At 41.3% G+C, this 24349-nt stretch overlaps 1 protein-coding gene across 1 annotated transcript; it reads left to right on the forward strand.

Moving 5' to 3' along the window:
* Positions 1–1535: 1535 nt before the first annotated feature.
* abhd17c (abhydrolase domain containing 17C, depalmitoylase) lies at positions 1536–23946 on the forward strand. Its single transcript, XM_022210400.2, has 3 exons — positions 1536–2406; positions 11068–11247; positions 18756–23946. The coding sequence occupies exons 1-3, from the start codon at positions 1922–1924 to the stop codon at positions 18973–18975; spliced, it is 885 nt and encodes a 294-aa protein (XP_022066092.1). The 5' UTR covers positions 1536–1921; the 3' UTR covers positions 18976–23946.
* The last annotated feature ends 403 nt before the right edge of the window (positions 23947–24349 follow it).

Consider the following 24349-nt stretch of genomic DNA (forward strand, 5'->3'; position numbering starts at 1 on the left):
GTGCTCGCGTTGCTCCCCGACCACGGCCTCCATAGCCCAGCTGACGGCTTCGTTTAGATGCCGTGGTCGGGGAGCGAGGCGAGCACCCCGACCACGGCCTCCATAGCCCGTCTGACGGCTTCGTTTAGATGCCCGACCTCTGGAGGAAGATGTTGGGGCGTCTGGGACATACTCTTCGTCAGAGGAGTCATGCAATTCTGAACTCTAGATAGAAATAAATAAACAATCTAACACATATACACGCGTAAATGCACTAAGTTTGATAAACGACGTCATCGAGAGGGATACACGAGTGTAATCACATATTGAAACTTTACTCGTTCGTCCTAGCAGATTCATGTTATTTTGGTATTAGGACAAGTTAGACTCAATACAGCATTCTAACGTAATTCCTTTATTATTTACTAAATGTACTAAATGTAGAAGAGGGGAAAACAGCAAAACAGGCGAGATGCTGCAGCACTCCGGGCACTTCTCTCATGTACTGCGCGCGTGCACAAATAAAGGGGCGAAATCAGAGGGAGGGAGGGAGGGTGGGACCACCAGTGTTTTGGGAGACGCTGCGATTCAAACTCCGGACAGCAGCTTTAATCTTAATTTTCTATTGGTAGGCCATCACTAATGGCCTGTCTGTGCAGGAACATTTGTCCTTACAGGAGGCTGAAAAGGTCTACTTCAATGGTCTGGTATCAAAGCACCAGTGTCAGTGAATGTCCTCGTTTTAAGTGTTACCAGTATTTCTGTGAACCTCCAATGGTAATGTCGTCTGTCTACTATTTCAGTGAAGTGGAGGAATTTTGTGAAGGGTTGGAAAAAGAGTTGAAGGCAGAAGGAAGACAATTCAGTTGGGAAGTGGTGCTCACTTCAGACAGGAGCATAGTGGCATGAAATGTTAAAAATACAATATATTTAACTAAGATAAAAAAAATAAAATATGTACAGTTTATCAGATATATCAGTGCTATATGTACTTATGCATGTTAATGTCTGTCTCTCTATCAGGAGGTACTAAGATCAGAGATTTCACTGCGGGAGTCATGGAGCTAATCTACCTTTGTGCGTTTACCTTTTATTTTTATTCATTATTATTGTATAAAATAGATATATATCTGCCTCCATGTATTCTGCCTCTTTCCAATCTTTCAGACTGTGCTGTTCGAAATCTAGACACCACAAAGGCCATTACAGATGATTCTGTTATTATTTTACCTAACAATTAGGCTACACAATTTGTCCAAATGCAAGTCTTAGCAACCAAGTTAAGATATTGTAATAAGTGCTATTTGGGTAAATTAAACTTTTAAAATCGTGTACGATATGAAGTAGTAGACAAACTTACTGGGGTCAAAATAAAAGTGGAATACTCCTTGAATAAATCTTTTTAATTGTAAGTGTATTGTGAGTGAAACCATCCTTTAAAAGCGTAAGTTGTGCATTTAAATCGTAAATTGTGTACTTCAGTGATCACCTATTGTGATAGCGGTCTTTAAAAAAGCTCTAAATGTGCAGCCCTCTCGGTGCAGCCCTGTGAGTGCAGCTTCCGGCTCTGCAGACACGCTATTGGCTGGTGTCGGTGCAGCATGGCTGCCCTCTGTCTACACTTCTGCTGCTACAGACCTCCACTTACAGCCACACGTGTGTTCTAAGGGCAATATTGTTTTATGGAAACCGGTCGCCACACGGTTTAGTGCTGTGTAATAGTATGAACTGAAATGCTACGTTGTTGGTACCGTGTAGTCCTCTTGTTAGCCACCTGTCTACCTGCTAGCGCGTAAGCTGCCAGCCGAGACCCCGGTCAGCCTGTCATCGAACACCGCTAGCCGCTTTAACAATCTGTTCACGGTCAGCTGGATCTTAAACCAGGAAGCGAACTATTTTTCACGTCAATATAAGTTAGTAAACCGAGTAACCCCGCGGCTAAATGCCCGAACAAGGCCCAAGGATGAATGGATTTTCTATCGGCGAGCTGTGCTGGCTGTTCTGTTGCCCGCCCTGTCCTAGTCGCATCGCGGCTAAGCTAGCCTTCCTTCCACCGGAGCCGACCTACTCGATACACTCCGATGCTAACGGGGTAACTAGCTTACATTTAACCGAGCGGGCGGACTGGCAGTACTCGCAGCGGGAGCTCGATGCAGTGGAAGTATTTAGCACCAGAAGTAGCCGGGGGAACCGGGTTGGATGCATGTTTGTGCGTTGCGCCCCGAACAGTCGGTACACACTGCTGTTTTCCCACGGTAACGCCGTGGACCTGGGACAGATGTGCAGTTTTTACATCGGCCTCGGCTCCAGGATAAACTGCAACGTGTTCTCATACGATTATTCGGGCTACGGAGTCAGCACCGGGAAGCCCTCAGAGAAGAACCTGTATGCGGACATAGAGGCGGCCTGGCAGGTTCTGAGGAACAAGTGAGTATGACCCATGTATTAGTGTTGCTCCAATACATAACAGTATCAAGTACGTTCTAGACCTCATGAAAAAGCAGGCCCAGTGAATATGGACATCCCATTTCAACCATGGGATGCATGACATTACTGGTTTCATCAGTCTGGTAAAGCATTCTGTCATTTAGACGTTGTCACTTTACCTTAACTTCCTTCATTCACCGCAAATGGAGAGAGCCAAAAAGGATACACATTGTACAGTATGTATCCTTTTTTTTAATCACTCATGTGAGATTAGATGGGCCGATATATAATTGAAGGACTTTTGAAGTCCATGGGAAATATCTTGCATAGTGACTGGAATGAAATGACTGGATATCACTAAAATGTCAACTAAATAACCGTCCAGATTTAATAACAAGCACCTTCTAATTAACTTAACAATAATAAAAATGAGCATGTTCAAAAATAGTTTTGATTGGGTTCTTTTTATTAAGTTGATATAATCATGACAGATCTTTATTTTTTTGACAGTATATCAAGTTTTATATGGAAAATAACAAATTGTTTCTGTGTCAGAAGTTGCTTTCCACCAGGTTAATCATTACAAAAACACCTCTCAAGGAAGTGTGTTGATTCTAAGTCACATGACCTGCTCCACATTTTGTCATTTCCTCCTGAAGAAAAGACTGTCAAGACTCCAAGGCTTTCCGAGTTATTTCATATAAAGTAGCGTGTGAGTCAAATGTGGATTTATTGCATGTCAACAGGCTTACTACAGTATCTTTATAATATCTTTCCATTTTTCTCAGTTTTATGTAGAATATTTAGAAGAATCTTTCTGTAAAAATGCCATGTGGTGTTTGGTTGTTGGCCAACATGTTGATTTTAGGCCTGAAAACAGTAAATTTATCAACTATATCTGTCAACTATGTTACAAAAAGTCACGCAATTATATATTGACCCAGACAATACATCAGCTGATGTGTAATGTGTGGTAAAAAAAACAAACAAAAGAATAAGAGTGAGTTCCATTATCCACACTGCCATAAACAGTATGTCAGAGTAAGATTTAGTATGTCCCAACTCGGGATTGACTAGCTGTCGGCATGACTGCTTATTGATGCCCATATTTACAGTTTTGTTGGTACTGTGATATTTATTGACCAGTTGCTTCAAAATAAACTAAAGGTACTACTTGGGCTCTGATGCAGCCAGCTCTCTTTTTCTGCAGACATTCCTCCCTTACCCACTTCACTCGTTGCGCATCCTCGATTCCTTTCCTTGACTTCTCTCTTCGGTTCTTTTTCCCTGTCTGGGCCATGGGCTAAAGGACTGAGGAGAGGATGAGGCTGAAATTAGTGGTGGAGATGATGAACCCTCTGTGGTCTCAAGCAATGCCCCACACACGACACTTTATTATTGGTTGTTACATGTCATGAGTAACAGCCAGTCACTGAAAGTCATTGATTACAGCCAGACCAGGCATCTCCAGAGCTGGGCTCGAGGAGCTGTGTTTGGCGGGTGAGGTAGCACATGGTGCTGAAGTTGTAGTAAACTCGAAGAGTCTTCCACAAGCCTGCCTAATGTGCCTCTTACACATAAAAGGCTCCAAAATTGTACTGGTAGATGTCAACAAGTGATGCAGCTGGAACTTATTTTGCTGATGGTGCTAGACGCTGGCTATTAGTAAAGATGCTTGCTGTACCTATTCCTCTGTGGCAGCCACTGTTTACTGTAACATTTCAAGTAAAGTTAACTTTAGCAATCTGTTCTGACTGACACATCTCTCTAGCAGAGACACAATGTGGATAAACTGAACAAGAAACACAGTCCCCAAAAATTAGTAAATTAACTACTTTTACAGTGGCTGAGACTATGCTAACGGATAGTAACTAAGTTAGGAGTCAGCCAGTGATTACGCCGAAACATGCAACATATGCTGGTACAAAATATTGGTTGTCCATCATTCTTGATTAACGATAATCAGCATGGGCCCTGAAAAACCCATATTGGTTGATGCCATAGTTCCAAAAAGTGCATTACGAATAGAATAGAACATATACTTTACTGATTCTTACAAAGTAGATTAATTGTATCAGCAGCATTTGACACATAGACAACCCACAACCTGACAGAACACCAACACTAATAGTCTAAATAATTATCTAATAGCCATATATCTATATTAGTTAGAAAAAATATATAAAAAGTTAAAAATATATTCCCAGAACAATTATAACAGTTAAAAACATATGCACAGCATTTAACTCAGAAATTAAAATGTTAATTAATAACAATTACTGACAATTGAAAAGCCTGATTGCAGCTGGTAGGAAGGACTTCCTGCTGCACTCAGACTTATGCTAATCGGGAATTAATCTATGGCTAAAGGTGCTTTCCTGAAACACCTTCGGAATGTGTACTGGGTGAGAAGCTTTGTTCCTAATTGAGTTCAGTTTCCTGCAGGTCAGAGCTGACTCCATCTGCATCATCCTCATCTAGTCACCAAGCTGCGCTGGCTTGATAGTATGAAAGGCACTTAAAAAATCAAAAAACATGATCCTTACAGTCAGATCTACAGTTTCTAGATGTCCATAGGGCCTCTGTAGCAAGTTGATGAGAGTATCATCCACAACAGTGCTGGGCTGATATGTGAACTGCAGGGGGTCTGTGTACATCCTCCTCACCCTGGGATGGGAAAGGACCAGTGCCTTCGTGATTAAGAAGTGAGAGCTACGGGTCTGTAGTCACAGGAATCAGTAGGATGTCTCCTCTTGGGAACATTGACTATGCAGGATGTTTCCCACAGTGTGTAGATCTTCTGCAGATTCAGGCTGAGGTTAAACAGGTATGTGAGGATGTCACACAGCTGAGTGGAGCCGGTCTTCAGCAGTCTGATACCATCAGGACCAGCGGCTTTGCTCTGTTTCAGCCTGTCCAGGTCCCTTTTCACCTTTGTGAAAAATCTTTTTCACTTTTCATCATGATGACTGCTGAAAGCATTCCTCAAGTTATTTAATTACTAAAATGTCTTGAGGCAAAATTCTCTGGCTGAAGGACTTGTTTAATCCACTATATACTCGACCTTAGGTCACTAACTGGTGGACCGCAGCCCGAGTCCAGACCCAAACTTCTCCTTATACAGACCCAGACCTGTAATCATTAAATTATAAGGGGATTTTAAATTTGATGGGACGCTTCTGTTTTAACTGGCGCAGCTTTTTGAGTGTTTACGGCATTTAGCAGATCAGAGGACTGAACTATGAGAGAAGTTTAAGATGGCTGGGTTTTCTTTGTGTATGTCAGCTCAACAAAAGAGAGAACACGTATCATGAAGGTGATTAACTTTCTTTGTTGACTCAGACTTTCTGCTTCAGACTCCTCCACACAAAAAAGAACGTTTAATGCAGCATTTGACTTGTTTTCTGAACAAAATGAACTGATTGTGTTCAGCTGCTTCAGTCAACAGGTTGTTTTAATGGAGAACAATGAGAAATATAAAACAAATGATGATAAAAAGCTGCTACTGGAAATGAGGCAAGACAGAAATGCTGGTAGAACACTGTTAAACATGCATAATAGATTTATTTTAATGATCAGTGTAGCGGATAATTTCTGATTGACAGTCACACAATGGAAATATTAAATGTCATATACTCACTGTGGTCTGACACAATGAATACAGTGTGCGATACTGTAACTAAACGGCTTTATTCAGTCATTTTAGTAATACACAGCTTGACTTGTTTACAGATCAAACATATTCCATTACATGACAATCTGTATCACTAATACGTATTTGTCAGGAAACACTTAGTTTGAAGGGAGACATCAGTTACCATGGTGATCTAGCACTTTAAAACAGAGCCGCTTTCACTGAAAACTCTGACTTAATGCTCAACATACCTGCTAACGCACTAATCTGACTTGTACAGCCATCTGGAAACACACAGGCCAGTTGCGTGCAAGTTAAGCCATGAACATAATTCAGACTAAATATGATTCCAGGTTCACCAGTAAGCTGCTTCACATGTGCATGAGATCGACCCTGACACCATTCAGGCCTACATTTAAAATCCTAGCAGGACCATCTACAGCTCAGTTCTTTCACAAAGCAACAGAACGCAGGGCAGTGGGATATAGGATGGGCAGAAAGAGGAACTGATTTGTGGATATTTGTAGAAACAGGAAGTAATTTGTGGATATTTATATATTGTAAAGTTCGTTGAGACTGTTCAGTCAAGATGCGAGTCAGGGAAAGAAAAAGGGAAAAACTGCTGCTGAGCTTTGTTTGTCTCAAGTTAGGAGTTTTATTTTAAGATGCACAATTTTTCAAAAGCTATTTTATTTATTTTTCTCATTTTTAAATGCAGCCCTTCTTTTAGTTGATGAGAGAAGAACATTATACATATCTACAGCCTTATATATCTGTATACTTAAGTGTTAAGTACAATAAATATTATCAAAATGTTGTGGAATCACACTGATTATTATTATATTTTTTGAGAGTTATTGATTACATGCGGACATTGATACAACTAGGCTACATTAAAATATATCACACTAACTCCAGTTAGACATTATGATGTTCCAGACCTTTGCTTTAATACATTTTCTCTGACTGAACCTCATTGAATCTTAGTTGAATTCCCCTGTACAGCACGGATGTCCACTTCTGATGCTGATACATGCATCCCATGCACGGAATCCGATTGCTCAATAATTGCCAGAATAATCCATAGAATACTAGATTATTAAAATAATCAATAGCTGCGGCCCTAGTTATGATGGAAATAGCCCTAGTTCTACAGACTAGATGTCATTGCACTCATTGTTAATCTGTACAACCAATGTGGATCTACCATCAAACCTCTCCCATTTTCTGCACTTGCAATTGCTTTCATTGTTTAATATGATCCTAACAAATTGCAATAAGCATTCATTGGTTTAGAAAATAGCAAGAAATGGCAAAAATAATTTCAAAACAATTGCTTTAACCAAGAACAAGTCATTACCCAAAGAATTTCATCTTACAATTGAAGAGAACTTTGTCATATTGCTGATGCTTGAACAAGAAAAAGACGAATGACTTAAAATGATTAAATATCACAGCACTTGCTATTTATTTATTTCGTCAGCTAATCCATTTATGGCCATCCATGTCTCCATCTTGTTCCTTTATAGAACTACATGTCTCATAATGCTCCTTGGCGCTTACTCTAGTGTTTGGTTGACTTAACGGCCAAGCTGAACAGTGGAGATAATAACAACCACAGAAGTATAACGTAAGCTGAGAATAAATTTGCTGTAACTCAACTGTTTCTTTGTTTATCGGCATGGAAGCACAGAAATTTGTATGTTGCCAAACCATTAAGATTTATTTTCAAGTACCATTGCTTCGTGGATTTATGTCGCTCATTGCTGTGTTCAGCTGCTAACAATTAGTTGTGCAGTACAGAGTCAGTAGAATGTAGGTTGCTCATCTCAAAGACATTGTGGTTTCATGCTTGATTATCAAGCTTTGTTTTAGAGGATTGAATACTGCCGATGTTAATAAAGCTTTAATGATAGAAAACCACCAGTGTGACAGTCCTACCAATTCTGTAATCCTGTTGTTGCATTACAGGAAAAAAGCTAATCGCTATGTGTATAAAATTGAACAGGTCCTTTGATTTCTCACTCTCACAATGCCTGTGATTTATGTTCCATTTGACAGATGGTCTAAAAAGGACTGTAAACAAACTAAGTAGGTTTCTTCCCACAGAGCATAAACGTAATATGTCATTGTTCCCATAAACTTCGGAGAGCCCGCCCAAGCATAAAGATGTGTTTTTCATTGTGTTTTTCTCAGCGAACCTCTGCACCTGAGGAAAGCCTAATGTTTATTCGATATTGTTTTAATCACATTCTGCGAAAAAAAAAATCATTAAGTCTTTGGCCTTTAACTGGAACATGATTTCATTATTCTCTTTCTTCACCTTGAGGACTCTGTTGGATTGGAGAAGCTGCAAAGAATTTAAAGATAAAGATCTGATTTCACAATGATTAGTTGGATTGACAGTCTGGTAATTGTTAAATGAGTTCATGGTGAATTATAATTTTTTTGCCTCTTTAAAATTACATGTACCTTCATGAGACTTGAAAGATGCATTCCCTTAAATTGTTAAGCACAATATGCCCCCAAACCACTTTTTTTTTTTTTAAATGACCACAGTTTTGAAACATCACTGTTTTTTGACTGGATAAAAATTATGGGTTTGGGTGGAAATAAAAAATGAGGGAGTAGGCCGTAAAACAATTAAGAGTAATCTGTCATCACCATTTGGGTGTTTAGTTGAATCCAAGTTATTTGGATATTCCAATAAGCCAAAATATACGAGTATGATTTTGTTTCATTGGTGTGACACTAGCCAAATTTTAGATTTTTGTGGCTGTGCTTCCTCTGCTTTACTGACAGATACTAATACAGTATTGAGATCTCTTGCCTGTGGACATCGGCTTCATTCTGTGTTTTGCTCTGTATAGCTTGTGGTGGTGAAATAGGAAGTGTGACTGTGAATGTTTTCTTTCACCAGAATTTCTTATTCACAAAGAAACAGAAATGGTCCCAATGAAAATACCGGTCATTGTTCACAATGCTTACTGAGCACAACCTATTAAGTGTCCAAATTTAAATTAGTGTAAAATGTATAAAAAATATTGTGATATCTTGCTGTTAAAAACAATTCGAAATCCTTTTTTGTTAGTAACTATTCTTTAATTGATCTGCAGTGTTGGCAAAGAGCAACATTTCTGATCATTAATGTCCATGTGTAACAGCAGGACAGTTGAGTGTTTGTAGTGCTGCTTCCTGCTGGTGTAGCCTTTGTAACAATTGCTTTTTCTCTCCAGCAGCTTTCAGAGCCTCAAAACAGAACTATGAATCCAAGCACTGATGCTGACCGTCCACTGCTAGTAGAACATGAAATTATTTCATCTAAGTGAGTGACAGGGAGGGAAAGCCCACATGATTCCAGAAAGCACATCTGCAAAACATGCTTTAAAATTACACTATCCAAGGGAGCCGACACGTCCAGATTAGTGAAGCGTCTCATTGGCAGACACGTTGACTGATTTAAAGAATTCAAGGAGCGATCGATTAGTAAATGTGATAGATGATTTTTCACCATTGAGTCTGACGAGATAATCAGCTATGAGTAATGATAACTGTTAAGCTCGGCTTTGTGGTAGGAAAAGGTGCACAAACGACAGGAATGACTACAGCCTTGAGAGAATTTGTCAAAAAAAGAGGTTATTCAAGAACTTTGGAGAGCTTCCCAAGGACTGAGGCTGTTGTCAGTGTATCAAGAGCCACCAAGCACAGACGTCTTCTGGAAGGGAGCTACAATTGTCACGTTCCTAATATCAAGACACTTCTAAATCAGAAACAATAGATCAGAAGATCATACCTACTTGTAGGGTGTTTTTTGGTGTTTGTCAGGAAAATTCTTCAGTGGAATCCTGACTTCTCCAAATTAATACTCAGGGTCGTCTCTCAAGTGAAAGCAAAGTTTTACTTGCGCAAGGAATCATTTGAACAGAGCAGAGTCTGAACAAGTGACTGCCAATATAAAGAAACAGTTTAGCTTTTATCCCGGAGCAGAAACAAGTTGCATTACCATGAGTTACAGGATATTTGTTTCGCTTCGGTGTTATCAGTTTTTGAGCAACCAGTTTCAACCGGCTGCTTGCAAAACCAGTTTGTTATATTTTCATTTTCTAAGTTAATCATAGAAATTTACTGAGTACATTGGATTATGCAAGTTCACAGTCACACAGAAATACAATAGTTTGAAAACGTAGTGTTTAATGACAACATTATAATTTATAACAGCATTTTACACAAATAAACGGAGGATTACCTCAACAGTCTTCAGGAAAACCTAAAATCGTCACCCAGAAAGTCGGATCTTTCCAACAAGACAATGACCCCAAACACACGTCAGATGTGGCAAAGAAATGGTTGAATCAGGCTAGAAATAAAGTTTTACACTGGTCACCCCAAAAGCTCAGGTGAAAATGACCAAGGGACATTTAACCAAATAGCACAAGCATTGTTGTATGTATATGTTTACCCAGCAATTTTTTTCACATTTCCAGAAGACCTTTAAAAAATCTAATAAAGAACTGAAATGCACAATTGTTTGTTGTGACCAAGGAGCATTGATTTCAGTGATACCACCTTTGAAAATTAAGACTTTTAGGAGTCACTGAAAGATATACATGGTCTTTGCAAGTGTATGTAAACATCTGTTTGAAGCTGTGTATTTGTGAGTGTGCTTGACACTAGAGGGAATGTTTTAAAGCTGGTATAGTACAGGCCTATAGATAAATGCAGTTTACACCAATCAGTTTCAATATTAGAACCACTTACAGGTGATCTTGATGATCTTGTTAAAGTGCAATGTGTTGCTGGGAAACGTTCAGTCCTGGCATTCGTCTGTATGCTGTTTGACATGTGAACATTGTTACAGACCAAGCATTACTCCTGTATTGTACTGTCACTCCCCAACAGCCTCCCTAAATAGGAAAAATATACAATCATGTCTTGTTTTAATCACTTAGACAGTACATATTGCCCTGTTTATACAATGTAACATCATTTTGTAAATGAATCTGGCCTGTCTTTTTTGTGCTTTCAAGGTACGGTGTAACACCTGAGAATATCATCTTGTATGGTCAGAGCATTGGCACTGTGCCCACCATCGACCTGGCTGCTCGCTATGAATGTGCTGCTGTTATCCTGCATTCACCACTAATGTCAGGGCTACGGGTGGCATTCCCTGACACACGCAAGACCTACTGCTTTGATGCCTTCCCCAGGTGAGACACAAACACATAGCAACACTAATCACATAACAGCAACCTGGGCAACAAGTAACTTTGTAAAGCCCAGTTGCTGCAGTTGTCAAATAGGTCAAAGTGTTTCCATCGGTTTTGTTTACATTTACAAGTGTCTTAAATTTACAGGTGCCTTTTGCGTACATTACAAAATTTGTAAAACAGACATTGCTGATTTGTTCACAAACATATAGTCTCCAATAAACATCTGTATTTTTATGTTCATACTGGCATGACTGCAGTTTCCGTCCATCTCTGCAGTAGAGGCTAAACACTCAGCCCGTATGTCTTTTATCCCATATCCTCCACCTCCTCTTGGAGGATCCACTGGGGAGTATGTAGTCCCTTTGGTGTGTTGTGGGTCAGCCCCACAGTTATCTCCAGTTAGACATTCCATAAATATCTTCACAGGGAGGCGTCTGGGAGGTGATTTGGTCAGATGCCCAAATCAGACTCCTTTTGACATGAAGGGGCTGTGGTTCTGCTCCAAAAGAGGCCCAGACGTCCTGTCAAGGAAATTTACTAAGTTGTCTTGTATGTGCAGCCTAATTCTTGTGTTCTTGACAGCAATTAGAGTTGGTGTGTACTGTGATTGAATTGGTACATGAAGAACTTCACCTTCAGTCAAACAACACAAATACTAAACCAGCAGAATAAAAGATTGCAAACCTCAAAACTTTATGAAGTTTATGATTTTCTCTAATATACATTTTGGTCATTCAAATTTTTGCAGTCAACCTAACACTGAAGTTTCACATTGATGTTAGGTTAACGTGGATCATTTGATAGCAACCCTGCAAGTTCGTACTTTTATCACCATGTTTTAGTTTTCTAGTTTTAGTTGCGACAAAAGCTAATCTAACAGGTCTGAACTCCGATCTCTATTCTGGCTTTTACTAACTCACGATATTGTGGTCAAACAAAGTGCAGATATGTTTCATTTGCATGCACTCCTTTCTTGCATGTAACTATGTGACATTAATAGTGTTGGGTTAGATGTATATAACAGAGGTCATCTGATTCGAATTGCATGTTTCAGATTTATTCTTAAGGAATGATTGAAAAAGCCACCAGCTTGCACTCATGTTAAAAATGTATTGCTTTTGATATATGGCTATACAAAGGTTTCTGTGTAACTGCTAGTCAAATAAATCTGTACTTTGTCAGAACCAAGAATTAGGCAGGCATTAGTCAAACTTGAGACACATCTTGTCATGTCATTCTTGGAAAAAATGATAGCATGCACATTTCTAACAATGCTAATCTACCATTTCGAAGCAGCGAAATTAGAAAATGTAGCATTAGTAGAGCCTTTCCATAAAAGCTATGAAAACATATATTTCAATGGCGGCACTGTACTCAATATACAGGCATTACGAGGAAGGTAAAACAATCTGCAGCAAGTATCAAACTGAAACACAGCATGAAACAACTTGTTATTGAAAACCTTCAGATTGATCAAGAATAATTCATCCCAGTCGTGTCTCGGCCTGTGACTGAAACACGAGTTTGTGTTGATGTTTGTCTTATGTTTCCTGTTGAGAAGTCTTGTATGCAGCCTCATGTGGTATCAGTAGGAATTCAGGAAGTCAGTAATTTAAATTAACAATGAGCCTGCTCTGTTTACTGTGTTTTAAGCAAGCACAACAAACTTTTATTATCACTTGCTTCTCACGACTGTAGCGTCAGCAAGGACCACTGTTCTCCTTTGACCAATAACTTGTGCTTGGGCTACATCAGGACCAAACAGTGGCATTATGATGGTGTTGTCATTGGACCTCACTCAAGGGAAAACCACTTGTTGGAGAGAATTATAGACAACGAGAAAAAATTAAATTTAATGACTACTGGGTCTCCTCGGATTTGTAGTCTGTAGTAGCATGGTGAAGAATATTAAGTGCAGCTTTTGAGCTACACAAGAATTAGGCTGCAGATACAAATGAAGACGAACGTCATGCTGCACATTCTGTGTTCTCACCGTAAGACATATGACTATGATGCACTGTCATTGTCCAAACTCAGGAGGGAATTCTCTGTGTCAGAGCCTGTGTAAGGGGTGGAGCAGCTTTATCACTCATCTGCAGTTAGAAGCGATGATGGAGGAGAGAAATGTTTTAAAGTGTAGCTACGCTTCAGTAGAATTGACAGTGTTTTCTTCAACAAGTGTAACAAGACAGTTGCATGTAAGAGCAAAAAGAGGATCAGTCTGTTGAAACATCCTGCAGAAGCTGTATCCAGACACACATACTGGAGAAAAAAACTGTTTGATGGCTGAGCTTGACGTTTATCTCTCTCCAACCTTACCTTAACCCTTGAATATTTATATAATGGTGCACAACTTAATGAAATGTATGATATTGTATCTAGCGATGATTGTGGACTTAATACTACCATCTGACAATTAAATGGTGAAAGGACATTTCCCAGAGAGTAGCATACTGCAGTGCTGAGGATAAGTTACCACTGAAATAAAACACTCTTATCTGACATTATTTTGACCTATATCACTCAGTCCTAACCGGCATACCTTGTTAGTGGCAACAATGGTTTACTGAATATGGAATATAGCACCATGATGGCTGAGCTGCTGCCTCTAGTCACAGGCAAAGGTGATTAGTAAGGAATTTGTATTCATGGTAGGTACTGTAGCAAATATGTCAGGGCCAGAAGACAGACCTGATCATCAATAGCGTTACTTGGTGTGTGTGTGTCTTATACACAGTCACATTCATACATTCATGTTACTAGATCTGGAACAAAGGAGACTTGAACCGTAAAAAATGCAAGAGGCCATGCCAGACATGAGCTTCTGGAAAGGTTACTTTTCATAGTAAATGATCACAAAACAACTTGAAATAATAAGATGAAAGAACACTTGTAAACATTTGCAATACTTTCTTGACGGTGATGCAGCTCCACACTTTGTGTCTTTGCTGTGATCTTGCTGAGGTTTCACAGTGTTTTGCTTGGTAGCATGCTGCACATGCACAACTACAATACACCCCAACAATAATCATCAAAAAGTTAACTCGATTGAAATTTTGGGTTTCAGGAGATTGACAGTGTTGTGTTAAGAGAATTTATCAGAGTTAAGTTGAATGCACAAGTTTTGGACAAATTTACGCAGAGATATTCACAATACTAACTGTTCATGAACTTCTTTGTGGGGAAAAGCCTACAGTGTTCCCTTCTCCCAGGCATGTTTTCATTCAGAGTGTGCACCAAGATGAGGTTTGTTGTCAGTACTTTTGTGAGACAGAGCAGAGCACAAATCAAATAATGAAATAGCATTTTAAATAGGAAAGACAAAAATCAATACGGGGCCATCAATGTTGATATTGTAGCAGATAAAGAGTGAAAAATATTTCTTTTAATGGTTATTATGCCACCAGATTAAAATTTAAGATCCATCCATCCATCCATTTTCTTCCGCTTATCCGGGGCCGGGTCGCGGAGGCAGCAGGCGAAGCAGGTCGTTCCAGACGTCCCTCCCCCCAGCAATGCTTTCCAGCTCTTCCTGGGGGATCCCGAGGCGTTCCCAGGCCAGACGGGATATATAATCCCTCCAGCGAGTTCTGGGTCTACCCAGGGGTCTCCTCCCAGGCGGACGTGCTAGGAAAACCTCCAAAGGAAGTCTCCCTGGAGGCATCCGAATTAGATGGTCAAACCACCTCAACTGGCTCCTTTCGATGCGAAGGAGCAGCGGCTCTACTCCGAGCTCCCTCCGGATGTCTGAGCTCCTCACCCTAACTCTAAGGCTGAGCCCAGCCACCCTACAGAGGAAGCTCATTTTGGCCGCTTGTATCCGTGATCTTGTTCTTTCGGTCACTACCCAAAGCTCATGACCATAGATGAGGGTTGGAACGTAGATGGACTGGTAAATCGAGAGCTTCGCCTTATGGCTCAGCTCCTTCTTCACCACGACGGACCTGTACAACACCTGTATTACTGCTGACGCTGCACCAATCCGCCTGTCCATCTCTCGCTCCATTTTCCCATCACTCGTGAACAAGATCCCGAGATACTTAAACTCCTTCGCTTGGGGAAGCAACTCCCCCCAACCCGGAGGGAGCAATCCTCCGGTTTCCGATAGAGAACCATGGCCTCGGACTTGGAGGTGCTGATCCACATCCCTGCCGCTTCACACTCGGCTGCAAACCGCTCCAGTGCGCGCTGAAGGTCCCGGTCTGAGGATGCCAATAAAACCACATCATCCGCAAAAAGCAGAGATGTGATCCTGAGGCTCCCAAACCGAAAACCCTCCCTACCACGACTGCGCCTTGAAATCCTGTCCACGAAAACCACAAACAGGATTGGAGACAAGGGGCAGCCCTGGCGGAGTCCAACACCCACCGGAAACGTGTCTGACTTAGTGCCGAGTATGCGGACACAGCTCTCACTTTGGTCGTACAGGGACCGAACGGCTCGTAGCAACGAGCCCGGAACCCCATACTCCCGCAGTGCCCCCCACAAAGCCCCTCAAGGGACACGGTTATAGATCTTCTCCAAATCCACAAAACGCATGTAGACTGGCAGGTCATACTCCCATGACCCCCTCAGCAGCTCTGCAAGGGTAAAGAGCTGGTCCGCTGTTTCACAACCGGGACGGAATACGCATTGCTCCTCCTGAATCCGAGGTTCGACTATTGGTCAGATCCTCCCTTCCAGCACCCTAGAGTAAACTTTCCCGGGGAGGGTGAGAAGTGTGATACCATGGTAGTTGGCACACACTCTCCGGTCCCCCTTTTTGAAAATAGGGACCACCACCCCGGTCTGCCACTCCACAGGCACTGTACCCGATGCCCACGCGACATTGTATAGACGTGTCAACCAAGACAGTCCAACAATGTCCAGAGCCTTCAGCATCTCAGGGCAAATCTCGTCCACACCTGGCGCCTTGCTACCGAGGAGCTTCTTAACTGCCTCGGAGATCCCCCCGAGTCTCAGGCTCTGCCTCCTCCATAGAGGACTTGTTTACCGGGTTCAGGAGTTCCTCAAAGTGCTCTTTCCACCGCTCGATGATATCCCCAGTATGGGTCAATAGTTCTCCACTCCGACTGTACACAGCCTGAGCAAAGCCCTGCCTCCCCTTCCTGAGGCGTCGAACGGTTTGCCAGAACTTCCCCGAGGACGACAGAAAGTCCTTCTCCATGGCCTCCCCGAACTCCTCCCACACCCGAGTTTTAGCTTCCACAACCGCCACAGCTGCCGCCCTTTTGGCCAACCGGTACCTGTCAGCTGCTTTGGGAGACCCCCGAGCCAACCAGACTCTTGTGTGTATCCCCACACCCGCCCGGCGCCTCTCACTTCGGGCAACTCCGGAGTAGGAGAGAGTCCAACCCCTCTCTAGGATTCTGGTTCCAGAACCCTTGCTGTGCGTGGAGGTGAGCCCAACTATATCTAGCCGGTATCGCTCCACCTCCCGCACCAGCTCAGGTTCCATCCCCACCAGTGAGGTGACGTTCCACGTCCCCAGAACCAGTCTACGCCACCAGGGGGCGGCACACCCAGGCGCCCGCTCCTGCCTACTGCCCGGTTGACATAGCACCCAACCCCGACTTCCTGCCCTGTAGGAGGTGGGCCTACTGGGCGGTGGCCCCGTGTTACTTCTTTGGGCTGTGCCCGACCGAGCCCCACGGGACCCCAAGGCTCTGCCACCAAACGCTCTCTTGTGAGCTCCCCCCCAGGCCTGGCTCCAGGGGAAGGCCCCGGTTTCCCTAACCCGGGCGAGGTAGCGGCTTCACCTTTTAAAAACATTTAAGATGTCCAAATAATCTCAGCTCAAGGTCCAAGGTAATGTTCATCTCATCCAAATAAACTCCATTATTCATAAATGGTGTTTTTTGTAAGTTGTCAGTGAATTGGAGATCTTTAAAATTTCCAATATTCTCCTGTCATATAAGTCTTATTTATAACAACTCCAAAGTTGAGTTTAACAGTTAATCTTTCAGCACATCATGTAACAGTAGGGGTTTTATGATGCTCCCTGGTAATCATTAATTATTCAGATTTTAATTATAAATATATGGTAAATTGTTAACAATATTTGCTGACGTCCTAACTGGGCAAGGTCAGAATGTTATATTTGGACACAGGAAGCAAACTCTGAAGATGACCAGCTGGTTTGCCTCTCTGGTCACTTTCGTAAGAAAAGTCTGATCTCAGTAGCCCTTTGGTAGTACAAAACAGTGGGTCGGAGGTCTCCAAACTGTCTCAAATATACGGTAACATTCTTCTTGGAAAACAAGCATTGGGATCAGCTCAGAGTTGGTGTTTAATATTTGTCTGATGGCAAAGTTAAATTTCATTTTTTACTTTAAAGCTGCTGTCCGGAGTTTGAATCGCAGCGTCTCCCAAAACACTGTTGGTCCCTCCCTCTGATTTCGCCCCTTTATTTGTGCAAGCGCGCAGTACCTGAGAGGGGTGCCCGGAGTGCTGCAGCATCTTGCCTGTTTTGCTGTTTTCCACTCTTCTACATTTAGTACATTTAGTAAATAATAAAGGAATTACGTTAGAATGCTGTATTGAGTCTAACTTGTCCTAATACCAAAATAACATGAATCTGCTAGTACGAACGAGTAAAGTTTCAATATGTGATTACACTCATGTATCCCTCTCGATGACGTTGTTTATCAAACTTAGTGCATTTACGCGTGTATATGTGTTACATTGTTTATTTATTTCTATCTAGAGTTCAGAATTGCATGACTCCTCTGACGAAGAGTATGTCCCAGACGTCCCAACATCTTCCTCCAGAGGTCGGGGATCTAAACGAAGCCGTCAGGCGGGCTATGGAGGCCGTGGTCGGAGAGCGACGCGAGCACCCCGAGCCAAAAAACGTCCTGCAGTCTCTTGGCCTGACAAGCCGTGGGATTGGTAACTTTTCTGGAAGTTGCTGAGCCCTGATGCTCTCTCCTCCACAAGCAAAACAAATGTGCTCGCGGTTGCGAAGTGCGTAGCTCGCCCACCTCTGCATGGGCTTGCTTGCTGTGCGCGTAACCGTTGATTGACAGCATGACAAAGCTGAAGCTCGAACTTGATTGGTCGGCAGCGACCGGTGCTTTTTGGAATAACATGGGGGTCTATGAGAGGAAAGCGGAGCTCAGGAATAAATTTTCATATCGCGTTATACTAACTTTATATTATAGTATCGAACTAGACTAACACATTTAAGCTTTGTTAAAAAATGATACACAAATTGAAAACAAACGGAAACTCCGGACAGCAGCTTTAAGCTCCCAAGCATGCAAAGAGTTCAAACTTAACATACTCTGTGATGTGAAAGACCAGTTTACCAACAGTGGTACAGAGTAATAATGTTTTATGTCATTGGTTAATATCAGTGGTCAGCCATTGGATAAATCCCGTACAGTCTAATCTGGCATGTGTCTGAAAGATTTTAATGATTCGAGCCATTCTCTCTTTGGTAGACCAGCTTAATATCTTTCTTTTATACTTAACATTTCTCTTCCTCTCCTTCCCCTTCACAGTATTGACAAAGTGTCTAAGGTGGCATCTCCAGTGCTGGTAATCCATGGTACGGAGGACGAGGTGATTGACTTCTCCCACGGACTGGCCATGTACGAACGCTGCCCCCGTGCAGTCGAGCCCCTTTGGGTGGAAGGAGCTGGCCACAACGACATTGAACTGTACGCCCAGTACCTGGAGAGACTCAAGCAGTTTATCTCCTTTGAGCTTGCCACTTCTTGAGAGGAGCTCAGTACTTAGGCCCAGGTTCATCTCAACACACTCAAGAGCTTCTTCAGAATTCCCCAAATTCCTCTTTTAGGGGTCAGCATGACTAGAGGAACAACATCACACTGTTCCTCTCAGTCCTTGGAGCCATTTCAAGGTGGGAATATTTAGTGCACTGGAACAGGAGGTGTGTTTTTGTTTAGTATTTTTTTTTTTTTTTTTTTTTTTTTTAAATTGTAGAGGTGCAACTGAAGGGTAGGCCAGTCCAATCCAGGTGTGAAGGCATAACATGTACTGTCCATAAAACTGACTGGTGCCTACTACACATGAACCCAGATTGCCAGATACCCAGGGCCTATACAGTGTTTGCACTGGCTATTCAATCTAGGTTTATTGTCCACTCCAACTCTCAACCTCTTTTCCTCCTCTGCTCAGCCTGTCTCCTCTCCTTTTTTATCAGTGTCTGTCTGTGAGCTTCTGTCTCACATTTCCTTATTCTTCCCTCTGTTTTTTTTCTCATCAGCTCCTGCATCTTTTTTTTTGACTGATAGTCTTTGCAATGCTGATTTTTGTATTCTTTTATACAAGATCAAGAAGTATCAATTTTGCACCGTGAGATACAATTTTTGAAGTTTTTTACTTTTCTGTAATTTTAAGTTAACATTCAGGGTTGATTGACAGTGGCACTTTAAATGTGCAGCTATTTTCAGGTAAAGATTTTTTTCCTGTGTTTGGAAATGTATGTTAATTTTTTTTGTTAATGGCATTCCATGTTTTTTTTGTTTGGTCGTTTTTTGTTTAATTTCAGGTGGGTGTGTGTTTGAAAGCCATTACCCACAATTCACTTCTGCATATCTGGGCTTTGCAGCTGTGATCTTTGAAGTCATGATGCATGCTACTCTCTCCTATGAGATGTGAACAAAAAATCCTGAGATTATGCTTAGAAAAATCAAAGAACGTATCTATTTGACATTTGGCCGCCATCCCTGTTGAAGTATTCTCCTTGTACAGTGAGACAGTGCCTCAGCAAGTTCTTCTGCAACTCTTGTAATGGTGCCTGGGAGTCCCATTGTGTTACCATGTCAAGCAGCATATGCTTTGAGCGCTGAATCTCTTAAACTATGACAAGATGTGTATTATTTCACATGAATTTCATTTTGAGGAAGAAAAAAGAAGTCACATGGATCAAATGGCCGAACACTTGTGCTTAATAACCATGTTATGACAAGTGCACAGGGCAGTTTGAGCACCCACATGTCATTTTCACCACAGTTCAGTTTGTTTGTTTGCTTCAAATGTTGTCCCTCAGACAACTCTGGACTTTACACTACAACTTTGTTTTGACAGCCCAATCATGAGGAACAAATTCATGGTGCATCACCACATGTACAGTTGAAGCCACAATTTTTGGCCCCCTATAGAATTTTGTGGAGTTTTTTTCAAACTTCTCCAAGGTGAATTTTTAACAGATGATTTTCAATATAGCACTTCTAGATGTACTAGTTTTCTTCAGAAAGCATGAATTAATTTTTGTTTTTACACAATAAAGAATAATTTTAGAAAAATAAATACATTAGCCCCCTTAAAAACTGACCTTTTTTATTGAGCCAAAGCACAAACCATTGTTGTGCAATCATGTGCTTTAACTTTATAATGCTCACACCTTGTAGTCAATCAGTCAAGTTAGAAGAATCCATGCCCAGAACAAATGAAATCAGTTTAGACTTGAGAAAAATAATGGTTGATGCTTACAAAGTAGAAGAAGGGTATACAAAGTTCTCACAGTGTTTCCAAGTGTCTAGAAATGGAGTGTGAAGTATCAAGTACAAAGACAGCCACACAGCACAGAACAACTGTGGCAGAGGTGGGAAATTAAAGATTTCAAAGACTCTGGAGAGAAAACTTGTGAGAGATGTGTCTAAAGATCTGTCAAAAGAACAACCATCAAAACACTAGTTAATGACTAGGCCAAGTCAGGAATTGTAGTGTCAATTCCCTGAACAGAAATGGACTGCGAGGATGCAGGCCAGGAAAAACTCCACTTCTACATAAGAGATACCTTCAAGCCAGACTGATGTATGCTACGGACAATGTGGAGAAAGTTTATGGATATTGGAAGCTTGTCCATTTTTGACATGAGGCCAAACTAGAACTGTTTGGCCATAGAGATGTTGCTTATGGTTGGAGAAAGAAGGGAGAGGCGTATAACCCAAAGAACACCGTCCCCACAGTTAAACACGGCCGTGGCAGTATTATGCTGCAGGGATGCTTCAGTGTGTCTGGAACTGGGAACCTTGTCAAGATTGAAGGAATCATGAAGACAGAAGGATATATGAAGATTTAGAAAGACAACCTCAAGCTGTCGGCTGTAAAACTGGCTCTGGGTCGTCGCTTTGCCTTCCAACATGACAACGACCCAAAACATACATCACTCCTGGTGAAGAATTGCCTCCAGAAGAACAAAGTGAACAATACTGACTGGCCTGCACAAAGTCCTGACTTGAGTCTCATTGAAAATCTGTGGGGTCAACTGAAGACCAGGGTCCATGCCCAAAAGACCATCAAATCTGGAAGAGCTTGAGAAATCAGCCAAAGAGAAATGGGCTGGGATTCCTCAGGAGGTGTCAGAGACTTGTTACAGACTACAACAAACAGCTGCAAAAAGGATACACAATTGACTATTAGCGTCAAGGGGTCTAATAATGAAAAGCTATGCTAAAATTTCCTTGATCTGTTTAACGGCACTTGGAAATTTATATTAAAAAAATCATAAGGGGGCTAATAATTTTGTCTTCAACTGTGTGTTAAAGAAAACAGTGAGTGTGCTCCTGACCTGATGCTTCTTCTGTCATCTCAAACACTGCGACTCATATGTTATGATTACTGCTGTTTTCCTGGTAGTAGCTGCACACCCACCTATTGCCAGTAATGGTTCTCGACACGAAGGTTGGAACATCCTCACAGTAAATGTTTTCTTCTCGGTCCACGGAAAAATCACAAATGTGCTCCTACCAGTGCTCCCAAAAATGTGCAACATAGTCCAGCTGTGACGGTTACTGCTCACAGAGGCTGTATGCCCATAAAGCAGTCTTTGTGTGCCCAACACAAACTGGCCCTAAGCATTTTTATAACACCAAGTACAGGGAGAAGATAATTCCAAAGTTCACTGAGTAGTCTAGTGATATAAAGTACACCTGCTTACTGGTGAAACCACAGTTCTGGAGGACAATTATTTCCATTTCAGTATACTGGAGCTCCTGACATGTTCTACATACAAACAATGCCTTTAGTACTTTGTTCACAATTGTTGTCCACATGACACCATGATAGGCAGAGGTACAGGGAGGCATGAAGCGAAGTGGTTTATTTTAATACGTTGTGATGGGTGAATCATCTATATGCAGAGGACCTAAGTGATTTGTAAAATGGTTCCATAGGTGATTACCTGAACAGATTTTATCAGCCTATGTTGCAGAATACAAATACATCTCACCAGCCTTGGTAAAGAAAGAGCGATAACCCATAGTCTAATTAGTGTCATTGTGTTTACATACATATCAGAATTCTCACTGCATCTGTGAATGTTGTCACCATACATTTGACACTTAGTAACACAGCAATGATGTCCCAAATGCCACATAATAAAGACCCTTACCTCAGTAGAAGAGAGAGCAGCAGGCATCAAGGCTGTGCTTTGGTTAACTGGAGATCATATGATATCAAAAAAAAAGACTGAAAATGACAAGTATGACTGACAAGAGAAAGGACTTTGAGCTAAATAGTGTGAAATTGTTCAAGACAAAAATGCTGTTGCTGGGTTTGCATGTGTATTCCTCAGTCCTTTCACACTAAAAATGAAGCCTTACATCTGTACACATTTCATCCAGACAACTGTTGACTACAACAGGGCTCGCGTGGTCTTCAGGGGACTGATAACTGCTGCTATTCATCTGAGGAATCAGTCGATCACTGTGAAAGCCAGACTGTTTGAGAAATACTGCAATGACAGCAAGGTACTCCAACCAAATTCAACCCAACCACAGCCATCCTCTTTTGTCTGCCAAGTGTTCCTGCCTGCAGTGACAAGGAACTGTCCAGGGAAGCCCTCTTTTCTAACACCGTTGCTACCACAAAGGGAGAAATGGAGCATCATGGATGGAAATGTGCGACACTGGCGAATGACCTTTCACAATTTGTGGACATTTAAACTTCTAATAATAGTATTTGAAATAATTTGTTCTTTGATTCCTGCAAATGGTGGGGAAAAAAATGAAGTAAAACACTAACCAGTTAAGCTAAACAATCACATTGAGGTAAATATATGAATGCTGAGTATGTTTTTGGAAAACAATTGTTTGAGGGATATTTGCATAGGAACTTGTAATGATCATTTGATCACTGTATTGCTGTGAAGTGATTTGTCAGTTCTATAGTAGTGTTTTCTGATCATAGCTAATGCTGGGATACTGTTTTTGGATAAAAAGCCTTTAATCATCCCTAGTATATTTCCTCTAGTTTGTCTTTTTAAAGGAAACGAAGACCCTGCTTTAGATCTGATTATTGTTTTGATACTGACATTTTTATGAGGTTTTCCAGTCTAAATGTTAATAGATTTACACTGTCTCTTAAACTGGTTTGTATAATAAGCCTCTGTAATCGTGTACTTCAATATCTTATCTATACATATTAGCCTTTTCACAGGGCTGGCAAGTCTCATTGATTTTAACACTGGAATCACAATATGCAAATGAAAGGCAGATGAAGCTAGTAGATTCAGATATTGGTATTAGAGTGTAAAACAAAACCAATGAAATAAGCCTTAAATATGCTGTGAAACGTACATTGTGGTTCTCGCAAGAAGGCAGCAAAGTCTATGCTGCTTATAATGGAATAAAGGATGCATGGAAGTATATGTCTCATCTTGTTTCTCTGTGGTGAATAGATTAAAGAACTGTATTATGAGTGCCACTGTGCCTCTGAAACCTTTGAGATGACATGATTCTCTTTTTTAACAACACAAGCAAAAGGCTCAAAATACTCAAAAGTTAAACTAAATTGTCGAGTTTTTCCCGAATATAAGTGAAACAACCAGAAGGCATCGAGGTACTGGGTTGAGCTTTCTCGGCTTGATGTGGTTTGGAATCTCTGCTGCCAACAATTTTTGCTCTATAACCAACAAAAAAGAAGTAAATAATCCTGATAGTGAACCCTAATACTGAAGCCAACAGTATTTAACGGAAGTGCAACAAAACTGAGTACACTTGTGATTGCTAATTGGCTAACTGCATGAACGTGTTTATCAAAGGATGTGTGTAGACCAAAATGTCCTCAGCTTTGGAACTATAGACTGTGACTATCTGCATGTCTGTATCATGACTTCATATAGAAA

Source organism: Acanthochromis polyacanthus, chromosome 2 (assembly GCF_021347895.1).
Source record: "Acanthochromis polyacanthus isolate Apoly-LR-REF ecotype Palm Island chromosome 2, KAUST_Apoly_ChrSc, whole genome shotgun sequence".
Lineage (NCBI taxonomy): Eukaryota > Metazoa > Chordata > Actinopteri > Pomacentridae > Acanthochromis > Acanthochromis polyacanthus.

What these genes read in the sequence shown, in the direction of transcription:
- abhd17c (XM_022210400.2), top strand. Translation starts at nt 1,922, where the DNA reads ATGCCCGAACAAGGCCCAAGGATGAATGGATTTTCTATCGGCGAGCTG. An exon ending in TGGCAGGTTCTGAGGAACAA is followed by an intron (nt 2,407 to 11,067) that starts GTGAGTATGACC and finishes TGTGCTTTCAAG; the next exon opens with GTACGGTGTAACACCTGAGA. An exon ending in TGCTTTGATGCCTTCCCCAG is followed by an intron (nt 11,248 to 18,755) that starts GTGAGACACAAA and finishes TCCCCTTCACAG; the next exon opens with TATTGACAAAGTGTCTAAGG.